At 42.3% G+C, this 15815-nt stretch overlaps 1 protein-coding gene across 1 annotated transcript in view; it reads right to left on the bottom strand.

Moving 5' to 3' along the window:
- Positions 1-477: 477 nt before the first annotated feature.
- The window catches only part of SNX25 (sorting nexin 25), an 87944-nt gene continuing 72606 nt past the window's right edge, over positions 478-15815 (bottom strand). The window contains exons 12-19 of the mRNA XM_054161899.1: positions 14674-14814; positions 13968-14081; positions 13273-13437; positions 8340-8457; positions 6217-6283; positions 4303-4484; positions 2798-2898; positions 478-1992 (exon numbers count right to left, since the gene is read on the bottom strand). Of these exons, the coding sequence (XP_054017874.1) occupies positions 1918-1992; positions 2798-2898; positions 4303-4484; positions 6217-6283; positions 8340-8457; positions 13273-13437; positions 13968-14081; positions 14674-14814 (963 nt within the window). The 3' untranslated portion in view covers positions 478-1917. The remainder of the gene's footprint in view (positions 1993-2797; positions 2899-4302; positions 4485-6216; positions 6284-8339; positions 8458-13272; positions 13438-13967; positions 14082-14673; positions 14815-15815) is intronic.

Consider the following 15815-nt stretch of genomic DNA (forward strand, 5'->3'; position numbering starts at 1 on the left):
TTCTAGTGATGTGTGTACTTTTTTCCACGTGCTTTTCTTAGGCATCTGTATCTACTTACGTCAACAGATTTTGTACTCTTAGACTACACAGATTCAAAGCTTGAAATTGAGCTTTACAGCTCAAGCCATGTTCAACTTCTAAAACCAGAAAATACTACTTACAGAGCTATGGAAGAATACAACCAACCAACCAACCCCCCACACCATTGCTATGGAAACATTCACTATAAACATCCTCTGCACAAGGTCTGTCTTCCTCAGTCCTCAATGTGACCACCTCACTAGCTCAGTCAGTGAAGCATAAGACTCTTTAATCTCAAAGTTGTGAGTTGAGGCCAGAAAAAAGTTGGGGGGGGAGGGGTGAAGGGTATTAATAAAATCTGTCCTGGGTTAGGGCTGGGCACTAGACAAATGACAGATGCTCTCTGTTTACCCATCTCCCTTCCTCTCTGCCTCCCAAGGGGAAAGAGGCAATAAGAGAGAAGGAGACTTAAGGACTGGGAAAGAAAACTAACCTAGCTTTAATGAATTAAAATATATACAATACCAATATCAAGCCCTGTTGCGTCCACATGGCCTCTGTTTGTACGAGGGACAGTTGCAAACCTTCCCGTTAGGAGTGGGTACGCCTGAGCAGCGTTGTGCTGAATCTTTTGGTAAAAGATACTTTGATTAACCACTTGTAAATTTTACTGATTGCTAGGGTGAGCCTGCACGTTTCTAAATACCTATGTACCTGTAGAACTTCGCATGTGCACAATTTGGCTTACTGCTTAGGGCTGTGTTGCAGCTTTCAGCATTCTGGAAACTGGTGGACCATGGGGCTAGATGTTCCTAAAGACACTGATTTAAACAGGGCATATGGATTTTATGTACCTTACAATATCGCCAGGTGTAACTGTGAGCAGGTTTTCTAAGAGCACAACTGTACTGAGTTAAAAGAAAGTAGTAAGTGTCACCTAGGGATTTTTGATGATGTTTAATTATTTAGATGTGCATTAAGACCATATTTACATATTTCTTTTTACATAAATTAAAAAACCAGCAACACTGAAGGCAGTTGTTTTTTTTTCCTCTCCTTGTATAAAATAAGGGAAAGATTTGAAGGTGGTTTGAAATTGGGGTATTTGAATAAAACAGCCCTGAGTAGTATCAGGGGAGTTATTAGAATAGTTTAATTAAATGTCTACTTAATCATTCATAGAAGCAATTCATAAGCACTAATCTCAGAACTAACATGTAACACAGGCATTCTGTTAGGACACCAGTTTATAACACATTTTTGACACGGACTTCAAAGTAATGTAAATACTCCTTACAAAACCAGTGCTGCCCAGCTCATTCGTTAGTTGTCCGTACAGCCGTATCATCAGGTACTGCAATCCAGTTGTGTTATTTATTGCTTACAAATGCTTCAAACTAGGGGAAATCTTTGGTAAAAACAAAAGTTCATAAAATTTTCACAAGAGCTTTACACGTGGTATTGCACAACAAGGCTTTTTCAATACACAAGAGAAAAAGGAATGCTCAGATCCTCAGAGTGAGGAGATTAGAACTGTACAACATTCGTTAAGTTAACCACTATAAGCAAAATTTCTTTTCATAAATGTTTAAAATATGTTCTGGTTTCTCTCAGCTTATATGAACATCTACTTTTCAATCCATGTTTGAAACAGAAGAGTAGTCAAATAGAACCATTTAAATAAAAATTGGCAACTATACGGCATTTTCTTGTCTACCCTACTACAGCATCAGATCTTTTCAAGTCTGTTTACTTCACAAAAAAATCAAGAGGAAAGAAAAAAATGCTAAAAATAATCATAGTCCTCAGCCCTCTATGGAAAAGAGGAAAATAAGTTTCATGTCTATTATTGGACATAGACATTTCTCTAGTGGTCCAGCTGTGCAGATTCAAACCTAAGTGGCATTAAGCTGCTCTAAATGAGCTCTTAGCTCAGGACACAGTTCAGTTAGCAGCAGTTCCAGCAAAACCTGAAAAACAGAGAAGAGTTCAGGTGAGCACAGCTGCCAAAAGAGAATTTCCTTTTCATTTCTGTCATGCTTAGAGCATCACAGATAACAGCAGCAGTCATTCAGGACCATTCATGCAACTGCATCCTGAAGCTAGCAAGTGCCCTACAGATAACATGAGACATGTCTTAAGGCTGAAAGCAGGCAAATGACAGTGGCAGCTGCTTTCAGACAGGGAATTCCCACCCTGTAGTAACTGGTGCAGCTCCGTTGAAGCCACAGTGGCTACATAAATAACCAAGCTCCAGGGCATGCACTTCATGAGCAGGCTGCAGTGTGTGACTGGCTGCTGCAGGAAACGAGCCTGACATAATACTGGGATCTAGCTGCACGCTCTGACCAGTCCCAACCCCAAGAGGAGAGGAGTGGGACCTTTGAAGGGCTATCATGACCTAACTGTGACCTTGCTGTGGAGCTCTCCTCTAGGATTCTCCAAAGCATGTTTATTTTTCTCAGCTATATGAAGAAATTAGTTTGCGCCATATGAAGTCAGGCAAGTTGGGTGTGGTAAAGGATCTCTTCTAGACAAAAGCAATACTGGTTTTTAAGTTTTTTGTTATTCAAAATCAGTGAAATGGATCAAAGTGTATTTTTTTTCTGACTTATTTCACATTTTAGTAACAAAAATAAAAGTTATTTGCACATGGAACAACAGTCCTACAGAAATCTTTGCACAAATACACACTCTAGGCTCTAACACTGAGCGAGCAGAGCTCAGCAATTAACAGGAATATAAAGTCACAAAGCTACTTCTCTAGCTACTTACATAGAGTAGATGCTTGTTAGCTTTTCTTTCTTGCAATGCATTGAACACTTTCACTACACCGTGACGGGCATTTTGTTGTCCAACAAGACTCTGCAGAGTATCTGTAACAAATGTTATTTCCGCTTACATTGTTTCACTCACGCTAGGCAAAACCTCCAGCTAATGCTACTACCCATAAAGGAGGAGAAACAGAACCGCTGCACTTCTTTACCCTTGGTTACAGGGTATATAGTTCCCACTCAGCAACCTTCTAGAAACACACAGGTCACTTAGGTCACAGATTGAAAAGTCATTCTTATTCTCTAGTTACCCAAGTAAAATAATAGTGTATGCATCTCAGTGACATTTTCAGTGTTTTAACATGATCTGTAGTTTGCCTTTTAGGTAGTTCACAGAGTCGGGTTCAGTCTCATATTTTTACAACATCCACTGAACTGTACCTTCAGCCACAAGGACAAAATTCCTACAAGAGTTCAAACAGATTTAGCATTTCAACTGCCTCTCAATCTTCACAGAAAATTCTTCCCATGAATAAGTATGTAAGAGAATTCTGTCAGTTATTTGTATTTTTGATTAGATAATAAATAGTGATTTAATGCTTCATGTTTAAAGTGCATTCAGCTATGTCCTGACATCTCTAAACTCAGGAAGAAAGAGAAGCACAAATGAATCATTGAAGGCTCTTCTAGGGAAGTAGGTGAGTATATAACACAGAGAGCAAATGGAGGGTTGTTTACACATCAAATATCAAGTATTTTGTATGCATACCTGCTGCTATTTTGCAGTAAAAGTTGATTAGACAACCTAGTGCAAGGGGATGTAAGAGATCTCAGCAAAGACACAAAACCAGGTTATTAAAAGTACATTCTGTTCAGATGAGGGGGCTTAAAAAGCATTCAATGTATGTTCAAGTGCATTTCCAAGCACTGAAGGGAATGAATTTTGATTCTTCTCAGCTAGGTGCCTTTGGGTTTTCATGGGTCATAATTACTTAACTGTACTCCCTGTCCTTGAAATGGGATGAGATGGAGCATCTCAGAATGTTGCTTCAAATGCATGCTGAAGAGGAAGCTGCCTGGGCTTGGGAAGGTAAAGGCAGGGAAAAGAAAGTACTTGAAAACATGGACAGACCTCCCTCTTCAGTTTGGAAATGCAAGAGGAAGAAGTAATTGGGGTGGTGCCACTCTCCCTGTTTGTCAAGTAGTTTCAGGTAGCAGAACTACCTGGTATTTGTTCACAACCAGCAGAGGAAGCCTTGACTCACCTTAGATTCCTTTATAAATACTACATACAGAAGTACAGCAAGACTTGGTGTATTTTCCATGCCCTTTACTAGACAGACAGGAAAGGCAAAGAATGAGGCCAGAATTATCCTTATTTATGCAAATAACCGTAACTTGCAACTCCACAGGCAAACCTCTAAAATGCAGCAGAATGGTATTTGATTAACCGGTTTCCCTGCTGGTTATTACATCCATGATTAAGCACAACAGAAGTGATCTCACCTGGAATGTTTTCAAGTAGTTTTTGCTGTGCTCTCTGTTTTGTCTCTTGCTTTTGTTCATCACTCTTGGCTCTCAGTGGTGGAGCTAACTTCCCATTTGGCCAAAAAGCATCTCGAAACACACCAATGTAGTAAACAAGCATTGGTTCACTGAACATCCAGTGGACAGTGTCACGGATTTGCCTGTGAACAAGTGCAGAAGGCAGCACATCAGAGCTGGTTTTCCACAGTGTCTGCAGATTTATTCTTTTCACTCCCGAAAGCATTGGAAGTGATGGAGAAGTAGTGGAGAAGACTACATTCCAGTGTAAGCTACAAACACAGATTAGAAATTACAAGTACTACCCTGAAAGGTGTGTATTTCAAGGATGGGCAGTACAAAGGCTCCACTAGGTAAAGACATAAAAATCCACTAATTATATCCAGCTCCAAACTAGTTGGTGCACAGATGTGCCTAGTGGGAGAACAGATGGAGTTTTGATGAAAGCACAGCACATTAGTGAGGGGATTACAAATGGAGCTAGCAGCCTCCTCCTGTGGCTGTAGGCACTCAGTGTGGCCTGCAGCACAGTCTGAGGTAGACAGCAGGCTCCAGGCAGTATTGCCCAGCTGTGCCACAGTACAGCTGAAACCCTTAAAATAGGTAAATGTAAAAATTCAACCAGCATGTAAAAATTGTACAGCAACTTTGCATGCATGCTGTGCTCACACACACTCTATCCTCTCTCAGGTGTTTTTCATGCTGGTTATCAGCAGTGTATGAAACAAATTAACCCATCGATTTAAAACTCAGTGAGCAAACACTGTCAGAGACCATCAGTTCACTGAGAGTCAACTGTGTGACTCCCCATATCACCTCTTGTCCAATTTACCACTACATAACACAGTTTTAAAAGCCATGCTAGCATGTGCAGATTTAGTCACTGACTGGACAAGGCAACAGCTTGTTCAGCTGGTTGATTCCTGGGCTATGACACCTACCTGAGTAACAGTCCCACTGCTACACAAAGCAGAAATCATGCATTTCATCAGATTTTCAGTGGCCTTTTGCCTATGGAAAGTGCTACAGAAACCACAGATTCACAAACTTGCAGAAGAACAACATCACCCTTTGTAAGAGTATCACTAACGACGGAAGAGTCATGGAAAATGTATTTGTGTCCATGGCCTGCTCCACTGAATCAAGTTTTACTGTAGGCTTTTGTATCTGACAAGAAAAGGAATACTTTTCCAATGTTTTTCTGACCAGTGAAACAGCTTTCCACATGAAAGGTGTGTACAGACAAGCACACTTCATAGTCTGCTCCAGACCTCACTTGACAGATGTGTCTTAAATGATACAGAAAAATACCTTTATGATAAAATACCTCACTGTTGCATGTGTACAGTTTTCATGTTATAAATGAGTGGTTCTCATCATGTATGAACATCACTTCAGAGAAATATTTGATTTGAAAGGAGTTACTTAAAATGAAAACCCAGTTTCACATCTGGCAAAGATCTTCATGGGATTTTAAGATAAAACACAAACGAGTAAAAGCCATTCAGAGCCAATCCATTGAGAAAAACAGGGCAGCAAGTAGTTTTAGAGATATATATCTAAAGATACATACACAAGGCCACTTCATGAAAAGAGAAAAAAAGGGGTCTTCTTTGGTAAGTCTATCTCCCATGAAATACTGTGTTCTTCCGAAAGCAAAGCCCTTTGTAGGGCTAAAAATAAGAAGAAAGATAATTCACACGTCTGCGTGCTCTCTGATCGACACAAGGCACTTTGCAAACTGGGCTGCACAGAACAAGTGCAGAGATTATCATGTGCAACAGAATGCCCATACTGTTTTATTCAACAACTCTGCTCTCAGCCTTTTCTTCATAGAACAATGATGCAGGTTTAGGTAAAGTAACTGCTACTTACTTGTTGATAGTTCTTCCAAAAGTGACTTGTACTAGTGCAATTAAGGTTTTTCTGACCCACTTGAACACTGGAACAATGGAAAATGACAGAAAATAAAAATCAAGAGAGTAATAACATTAGGGAGCCTGTGATCGTGTCCAAAACCTTTCCTTCCACACCACCTCCTCCCCTCAAAAAACCCCAACCCAGCCTTACAGTAAATCTCTGTTAAAATCCCTTCTACAATTTCACTCATTGAACATGAGTTTCATTTCTCTTGAAGTATCTTGCTTCCACGAGTGCTACGGGAGCTGGTAGAAGAAATGCAGAGCTACTCTCCATCATCTTTGAAAGATTAGAAGTGGACTGAGGTGAATTGAGAACTAGCTGAATGACAGAGATCAGAAAGTGTGATCATTTGGTCCAGTCTTGTTCAACATACTCATCAATGACCTGGCTGAGGGAGACTGTACCCTCAGTAAGTGTGCTGATGATACAGAACTGTGAAGAGGGGCTGACACAGCCCCTGTTACTTAGGCCATTCAGAGAGATCTCAACAGGCTGGAGAGTTCAAGGGCAAGTGTAGAGTCTTGCACCTGGGGAGGAATACACCCATGCACCAGTACAGGTTAGGGGTTGACAGCTCCAAGGAGAAATACCTGGGAGTCCTGGTGGACAAGTTCGCCATGAGCAAGTAGGGTGCTCTTATGGGCAAGAAGGCTAACAGTATTCTAGAGTACATTAAGAGAGTGTGATCAGCAGGTTGAGGAAGGTTCTCCTCCCCCTCTACTCTGTCCTGGAGAGGCCATTTCTTGAGTAATGTGTCCAGTTTCAGGCTCCCCAGTTCAACAGAGACAAGGAACTACTGGAGAGACTCCAGTGGAGGACTACAAAGATGATTACGGGACTGAAGCATCCCTCTTACAATTGAAGTCTGAAAGACCTGGGTCGGTTCCACCTGGAGAAGGCTGAAAGGGGACCTTATCAACAGTTATAAATATCTAAAGGGTGGAGGTCAAGGGAATTGTGGCAGACAGTAATGCTCAGCACAGTACAAGGAGCATAAATTAGGTTCCATCTGAACATAAGGAAAAACTTCAGCACTTTGAGAGTGACAGAACACTGTAACAGGCTGCCCAGAGAGGTTGTAAAGTCTCCTTCTCTGGAGATACTCATAACCCACATGGATGCAGTCACAGGCAACCTGCTCTAGGTGAACCTGCTTTAGCAGGGGGTTGGATTAGATGACATCCAGAGGACTCTTTAACCTCTACCATTCTGTGATCTTTAACATTATGAAAACATTTTCACTCAAACAAGCAGTCAGCTGTTCATTACAAATACAAGACACAATGTGAGTGCTCCCTAGTAATCCCTGGTTCATCTTCCTTTCATGGAGCTCACCACCAGCACAAGAAGGTCTATATCTGGGACACACATCTGCCATTCTTGGAAGGTTCTGCATTTTGCAATAGAAATAGAAATAGAATAGAATAGAATAGAATTAACCAGGTTGGAAGAGACCTTCGAGATCATCGTGTCCAACCTATCATCCAACACTAGTTACCCTGTAAATAATTTTATAGGGCATCAAGTGTGGATGCAAAAACAGAAGTAGGGTTTTTTGTTACCATCATTCAGTTATGTAAAGGAGCAGGGGGGAAAAACCCTAGTCCTGAAATATGCCACAATCCTTGCATCTTTTCTATCATCCAAACTGGAAAACATGCATAAATAGACTTTAAATGGACATTAAAATTATGCAGCTTTGTCAGTGGCATATTCTGTAATAAAGCCACCTTTCTTTCCTCACAATTCATACAGTCTAACTTGCTGTGCTTCTGTACTTCTCTATTTATTCCAGAAGTTTTACGTTAAGAACTCAACAACATTAAGTGCAAGTGTTCTCCCCTACTACTTTCATTTTTATTGCCATGTTATACTGGAATTTCACATTTGAATGGAAGCTTCAAAGCTGTAAACTACTGAAGAACAGCCCTGTTCCAGACAAACTGCCTATACAGATTGCAGTAACATTTCCATTTATTGAAACAGGGGGGGAAAAAAAATAATCCAAATTACAGAGTGCCCCAGATTCCTTGACTGAGAGATTCCAGTAGCAAATAAGTAGGTATACAGCTTACTTCCTCGCAGCTCAAAAATCTCTCCAATCAGCATGAAACATGGTTCAGCAAGGGAGTCCCTTTTCCCATCCACCTCTTCTCCATAGTCCGACAAGTCACTGTCTTCTTCTGTTTCTTCCTAGGAAGAGACACACAACGTGGGTATGCACTGCAGTTAGGCCAGGGGAGGTTTAGGCTGGAGGTTAGGAAGAAATTCACACAGAGAGAGTGATTTCCCATTGGAATGGGCTGCCTGGGGAGGTGGTGGAGTCACCATCACTGGAGGTGTTCAGGAGGAGACTTGATAGGGTGCTTGGTGCCCTGGTTTAGTTGATTAGCTGGTGCTGGATGATAGGTTGGACGCGATGATCGCAAAGGTCTCTTCCAACCTGGTTTATTCTATTCTATTCTACCCATCCTTCTCCAGATTTAGTTACTGCATGCTGTAGGAAAACAGCACGGCCAGCCCTCAAGAAAGGGCATTACAGGCCAACAACTCTGCTTGTGGCAGGATCTGGCAAACAAGAACATCAGCAGGGACTCTGAGAAGGGATTGCACTTCCCACCAGACCAGAGTGATGAGTACACTGCACTGCTGGAGTCATCACCACTGCTAGAATAGAGTAGACTAGACCAGGTTGGAAGAGACTTTTGAGATCATCGAGTACGACCTATCATCCAACACCATCTAATCAACTAAACCATGGCACCAAGCACCCCATCAAGTCTCTTCCTAAACACCTCCAGTGATGGTGACTCCATCACCTCCCTGGGCAGCCCATTCCAATGGCCAATCACTCTTTCTATGAAGATCTTCTTCCTAACATCCAGCCTAAACTTCCCCTGGTGCAGCTTGAGATCTTCTGCCTTGCCCCAGTAAGCACCTAAACATTGGGTGGATTTCCACAGATTTGCAGGGTCCGCTGCTTACATTGCCCTGCCAATGCTAGCTGGATAAGGGAAAGCAAATGACACCGGAGGAATGTACTGCTAGGAAGCAGGTGAGAGCTGTAAGAAATAGATGGCACTCCAAGATGTTTGCAATTGCTAAGCCTCCTCTGCCAACACCCATACATTTCATCCAGGATGGAAAGCTAGCTAGCTGGAGCTGTTTGCAACACAAGCAGCCAAGAAGAAAAGAGGAGAATCTAGTTATTGCATAGAGAGAAGCAAGCAGCTGGCTCCCCTGGAGAGCAGACAGTGCCCTGTACAACTGAAGACACTGAGTAGGATCAGGCACCAGCAAGATGGCCTTGCATTAAGCCAGGAACCAAACACAGCAGCAGAAGAGGAACAGGCCACTGTAAAGACAAGCACCATTACTAAGTCACAGTCCCAGAAAGAAATGATCTGGCAATACCTAGTGACCTAAGCCTAAGGATACCCAAGCTCAAGGCACCAAAGGCAGTAGAGTTACTCCTAACAGACACACAGGAGAAGAATGCATTGAACCACTTCAGTTTTGACAGTATGAAGAGTAGACAGAAGGTTGTTCCTCAGTGTCACAAAGATCTGCTTCAGCATCATGACAACTCCGCCTACCACTACTCACAACAGCCAGTACATTTCATTGCTTTCCTGGATCCTTTCCTGCCCACCTATGCTCAGAATAAAGCCTCAGTGAGATAGACCTGAGATAGACCTGACCCCCACTGAGGCTGGTGCAATGCCTCAGTCTGTGGTTCAGAATGGCATGCAATTTTTTCTTCTTCAGCCCTGTTTTCAGAAGAAATTCATCCTCTCATCCTTTGTCTTCCCTTCTTTATGATTGTCATCTAATACTGCTTCCTCACTCCACCATCTACTCTGGAAAACCTGTTTCATAGGTCTACTATCTTGCATTGTTTTGGTGGCTTGATCTTATTCTTACAGTCGCAGTCTTTCAGTCATCCCCAGATTATCATCGGAACCCTGCCGTACAGAAAGCACCCTATGGTGTCTCAGTTGTACATCTGTTTTGTCTTACTCCTTCACAGCCTCCAAATCCCATCACTAACTTGGGGTACATTTCTGTGTACATTCTTACACCACAGAGCATTTTATATCCATTAACACTTCATCAATCTAAAAGACCTTCCTCTACATGATCCGCTTTTTCCTCTGGTTTGGTCTTGAGAGCTAAGAAAGGCGTTCTAAAGCCAGCCCTGTCCAAGGAGCTGTTTATATGAGAGATCTGAAATCCTGAACACAGTACTCAGACTCACAGTGTAGCTTCAACACATTTGAAAAATGTGAGAATAAAAGGAGAAGAGTGTTATACCAGAGTGCACTCTTCTACAAAGGCCAAAATAGGAACTCAATCAGGAATTCTTGCACAGACAACTGTAGCAGCTTTGAAACGTGTTCTTTAACAGAACTAACCTCACTAACAGCCTTGAAACAAGTGATTGAACCCTAGTTTCACTGCTTCAGTACGTTTTCCAAAATGCTATCACTGAGCAAGACTGAGCTGATCTGAACCTCGCCGTGAAAGCCAAGGGTGTCCAAGAAAAATCAGAGCTGATCCCAAACCAGCCTCACAATTCTCCTCCCTCCACTTACTTTTATCTTTATTTTTAAAGTAGGAAAAATGTTTGCCATACTGATTCAGAAGCTTCCTATACTCCCTCCATTTGTATTCTTATGTTTAAGGTTAGGGAAGGAGAAGAAAGGAGCAGGAAGGTGGATGTGAAGCAAGATAGTCATTTGCACAGTGCCTGGCATAAAACAGTCCAGCCAAAACTGAGCTCTTAGTGACACAAAGAACAAGTCAGAAATAGTATTAAATTTAACTAAGTTATGTTCCAAATCCTCTATTGCCTTTTTTTTTTTTTGCTCAACTTGGATGAGTTTTTCAGTACCAGTTCCTTCCTTTCTGCTTCATTTCGTTGTTCTCTCTCCTCTCTCATGCACTCTGATTAGAAGCACCCTTTCCTTCAACCATATTTCCTAACTACATCCTCCTACACACTTATATAATACAATATATGTGCAGTCTGGCTTTTTTCTTGAGGAAGTTTTTTAATTAAATGGCAAAATACAAGTAGCTTCATGCTTCTGTGCTTCTTCTGCCTAACAGTCATTTCACTGAACACACTTTTCCTTTTAGAAACCACTGCACTTCTATTGAAGTGTAAAATTAGTTTCTCAAACTTTCTTTATATTATTCTGAAATGAGACATAAGCATTCAGCACCTAGGTACAGATACAGGGTCATATTGAAAACTGAAAATACACATCTTTTCTTATTCCTGAGAGGCGTGAGACCACCTTTTTGCCTATAAACAGGCTAGAACTGGACAAGCTCCCCAAACTTTATTTGTGCTGCAGAAGACCCATCCACTGCAGACAACTACAGCATGTGAGAAAAGCATTATTTCGTAGAATCATAGAATCAATAAGGTTGGAAAAGACCTCAAAGATCATGAAGTCCAACCTGTCACCCAAGACCTCATGACTACTAGACCATGGCACCAAGTGCCATGTCCAATCCCCTCTTGAACACCTCCAGGGACAGTGATTCTGGCCTGCATTAGGAATAGTGTGGTCAGCAGGAGCAGGGAGGTCATTGTGCCCCTGTACTCTGCATTGGTTAGGCCACACCTTGAGTACTGTGTCCAGTTCTGGGCCCCTCAGTTTAAGAAGGACATTGAGACACTTGAACGTATCCAGAGAAGGGCAACAAGGCTGGGGAGAGGCCTTGAGCACAAGCCCTATGAGGCAAGGCTGAGGGAGCTGGGATTGTTTAGCCTAGAGAAGAGGAGGCTCAGAGGAGACCTCATTGCTCTCTACAACTACCTGAAAGGTGGTTGTAGCCAGGAAGGGGTTGGTCTCTTCTCTCAAGCAACCAGCACCAGAATAAGGGGACACAGTCTCAAGCTGTGCCAGGGGAGGTTTAGACTCGAGGTGAGGAGAAAGTTCTTCACTGAGAGAGTCGTTCGTCATTGGAATGGGCTGCCCAGGGAGGTGGTGGAGTCGCCGTCCCTGGAGGTGTTCAAGAGGGGATTGGACGTGGCACTTGGTGCCATGGTCTAGTCATGAGGTCTGTGGTGACAGGTTGGACTCAATGATCCTCGAGGTCTCTTCCAACCTTGGTGATACTGTGACTCCACCACCTCCCTGGGCAGCACATTCCAATGGCTAACCCTACAAGGAGAGGCTGAGGGAGCTGTATTGTTTAGCCTGGAGAAGAGGAGGCTCAGCAACAGAACAAGAGGACACAGTCTCAAGCTGTGCCAGGGGAAGTTTAGGCTCGAGGTGAGGAGAAAGTTCTTCACAGAAAATACAACTAAAAAGGGGAACAGAAACAGCTTCTTGGAGGCCACATATGTGCAACAGGAATGACAAATGACAGAGGAATGGAATTCTGGTCAGTTTCACTCAGTGAGCTATTTTAGTCACTAATCTATTCTTCACTGCATTTTGAAGGATTGATTTTTTTATTTTTTTTTAATTATTTTTATGCCTTATTATCAAATTCTCCAACTGGTTTGCTCACATGGACTCCCACCTGTATCTGCAAATTCCCTCACTGAGCCTGCACCATTTGCCAAAACTGGCATTGCTTCCAAAGTCTCCCAGAAATTAAGGACACGGAGCTGTTCCCTGTCAAAGAAAGCTTCCTAAGAGAGCATTATTTTTACCTGTCAAAAGCGCTCTGAAATACACATCAAGAGCACAAAAAGCAGGAAATTCTTCTACAAAAAGAATCCCACAAAAGAATCCCACATAGACTACAATTCATTCGTGTTAGGTTACACGTTTGCCTATGCATAATTTCAAAGGAAAGGAAGCGTACTATATGAATAAACACCTTTTAAATTCACAGACAGGTTTTATTACTGATTCTTTGTTCACTTACAGTAAATTAAAAATGACCTTCCAATAGTACATGCCATTCAAATGCACGGCATTAATGACTCTCCCTGCTTACTTCAGATAAACAGATTGGGCAGATTGCATTTCTACCACTTACCTCCTGATGAGAAAACAGATCACCAGGAAGTCGCTCTAGAAATGAGGAGAGGGAAAAAGAGGACTTCTTTCCTTGCACATCAATAACTTTCAGGTGCTCTGGGGAAGGGCTCAAGAAGGCATAAAGTGCTTCACTCTGGCAGAGTCTTTCATCAGAGAGCAATTTCTACAAAAGAAAAATAGTAACAAGAAATATTTAATTGATGCATTGTTTCTGTCAAGGAACAAAGCATGTCAGGCCATCCAATAAAACTGATTAAGATAAGGCTCAAAGGTAGAATGAGGGGAAAAAATTACTTTCCATCTCATAAAACCACTTTGAAGATACTTGACAAAGCCAGTTCCAAAGTATTAGACTTACCATGATTAAAGTTTTTACTCTTACAACTTGCATTTCAAATAAAGTTCTACTTGGTAAGAAATTTGTTGTGAAGTGTTACAGTTAAATGGGGCAATTACAGGAGTCATTGTTTACTATTTCTGAATTAATAGAAGTTAAAATTAATTTACCACTGGAGCAACCAAACTCATTTCAATTTCAGGCATGTTAGGCAATTCTGACATTCATAGCATGAAACCTTACATATGACCTGCTTGGCCAGTGCTCTCTAGTCAACAGAGAAACAACATCCACTTCAGAGGCACGATTCAATTTCCCTGGCTAGACATCTTTTGCTTGGGTCTTTGTTTTCTTACCTGTAGAAAGTTATTAAGCTGGTTCTTGGATTTCTCCATGAATTTCTGGTCTATGGATTTGAAGGGCAGCTTGCTGAGGGAAGGCAACTGAACTTTCTTCAATAATGGAAAACACTGTGTAGGAGAAACGAAAGCTCATTTAACATGCACGTGCAGAAAAGCACAGGTGGTTTAAAACAGAAATAAAAAGACTGCATTGTACTCTCGCTTCCCTTCCACACCCCCTCAGCACCTTGAAAAACACCCTGCCTTACCCACTGTGGCTGACACATCTAAGCCCTTTCCCTTCATACCACCATCATTTATCTATCCTTTACCAGACAGAAAGAAACTGTAAAAAGAAACTTCCACTGTCCCCCAAACCTGTCTTTTCTAAAACCTTCCTAGAGTCAGATACAAGATCTGGTTTTCAAAGCAGGGTCTTGCATGACAGTGCAGAGCATATACCATTATGACATTGGGTTAGTCCAGTAAAAAATTCATTATTAAGCAAAAGGGGAAAAAAATTACAAACAAGTCTTATAAGTATCTGGCAGAGGCCAGAAATATACTGCTAGACAACTGTTTCTAAAAGGCTAAAAGCCAGAAGGCTGGCATAAAAACTGACAATATTATTTTTTTTCCATCTGCCTTTCCCCTCTCCAAGTATCATACTGTCAAATGTCAGCAATTCACATCTTCTCCCTCCCCTCATCAAGATTCATACCTCACTGAGTTTTCGGTGTAGGTTTTGAAACTCACTGAGCTTCCTAGGAACGGTCCAGTTCTTAGTTTCAGCTCCACCAACTTCTTGTAAACTCACCATGACAGAGTAACAGGGCACTTGTTCTCCATTCTCTTCCAAAACCTTGCGGGGAGGAAACCAACAGGTAAGGTTGGAAAGCAAACAGCAGGGCATTTGGGCCACCAGATGACTGGCTTCCAAATTCAATTGTCATCACTGTCCCCCTGCTTCTCTTGCAGTTTGAAGGCTATGCATGGAGCAACACCTTTAATGGACTATATTTAGCAAAAACGCTGTCATTCCTGAGTCAGTCCCCCAGCTAGCCACTATTACACTTTACATACAGCTTTGCATTGCTGTCCATCACCAAGCAAATCTCCCTGACGTGCTGTAATGGGTTGGGGCAGGTCCCCTCCCCACCACAGGCAGAAATAACGACTCAGGCAAACGGATTGCAAAAGTGATGAAAGTTTAAATAGAAAGCAGTGAATGTTACAGAAAACCCAAAGCGCAGTGACAAAGAAAGATCCCATCCCCACCTGAGGGTGCATCCAAAACCCCCAGGGCTCCTTCTTCCCCCTCCCTCTGCTGGGCTAGTCTCAGCTGGCCAGGCCTGAGACTGCCCATCCCCCTGTGGCCTTGGGCCCAATCAGGCCCATGGCCGGGAGATCTCTCCCCCAGTTACCAAGTCTCGGAGAGGGAAGGAAAGAGGAAGTGCCAGACTCCGCACTGGATCTTATAGTGGTGCAAAGAATTATGGTAGGAAATACACAATTTCCTGTGTCCATCCCTCTGGGCTGGACTTTTGGACACAGGAAGTGAATGCACCAGGGGGGCACCCAGCTCAAACTACAACACATGCCTTCTTCAAACATCCACAGGTATTACTTCAGTTTTAAGGTACCTGCCATATAGCTATCCGATTGCTTACAAATATTCCCATCTCTCCCATCTGCATTTTCCTGACTATTCTACCATTATTCTTCACCCTTCTTTCTCAGTACTTGTACTCAGGCTCACTCACATGCTAGGCATGTCAGCTCTGCAGCTGGGGCTGTCTCAGAACAACTCTGCTTCCTTGAGCTACTCTGCATACACAGAACATGTGGTATCTACATGGTGTT

Source organism: Dryobates pubescens, chromosome 1 (assembly GCF_014839835.1).
Source record: "Dryobates pubescens isolate bDryPub1 chromosome 1, bDryPub1.pri, whole genome shotgun sequence".
NCBI classification, from domain to species: Eukaryota; Metazoa; Chordata; class Aves; order Piciformes; family Picidae; genus Dryobates; species Dryobates pubescens.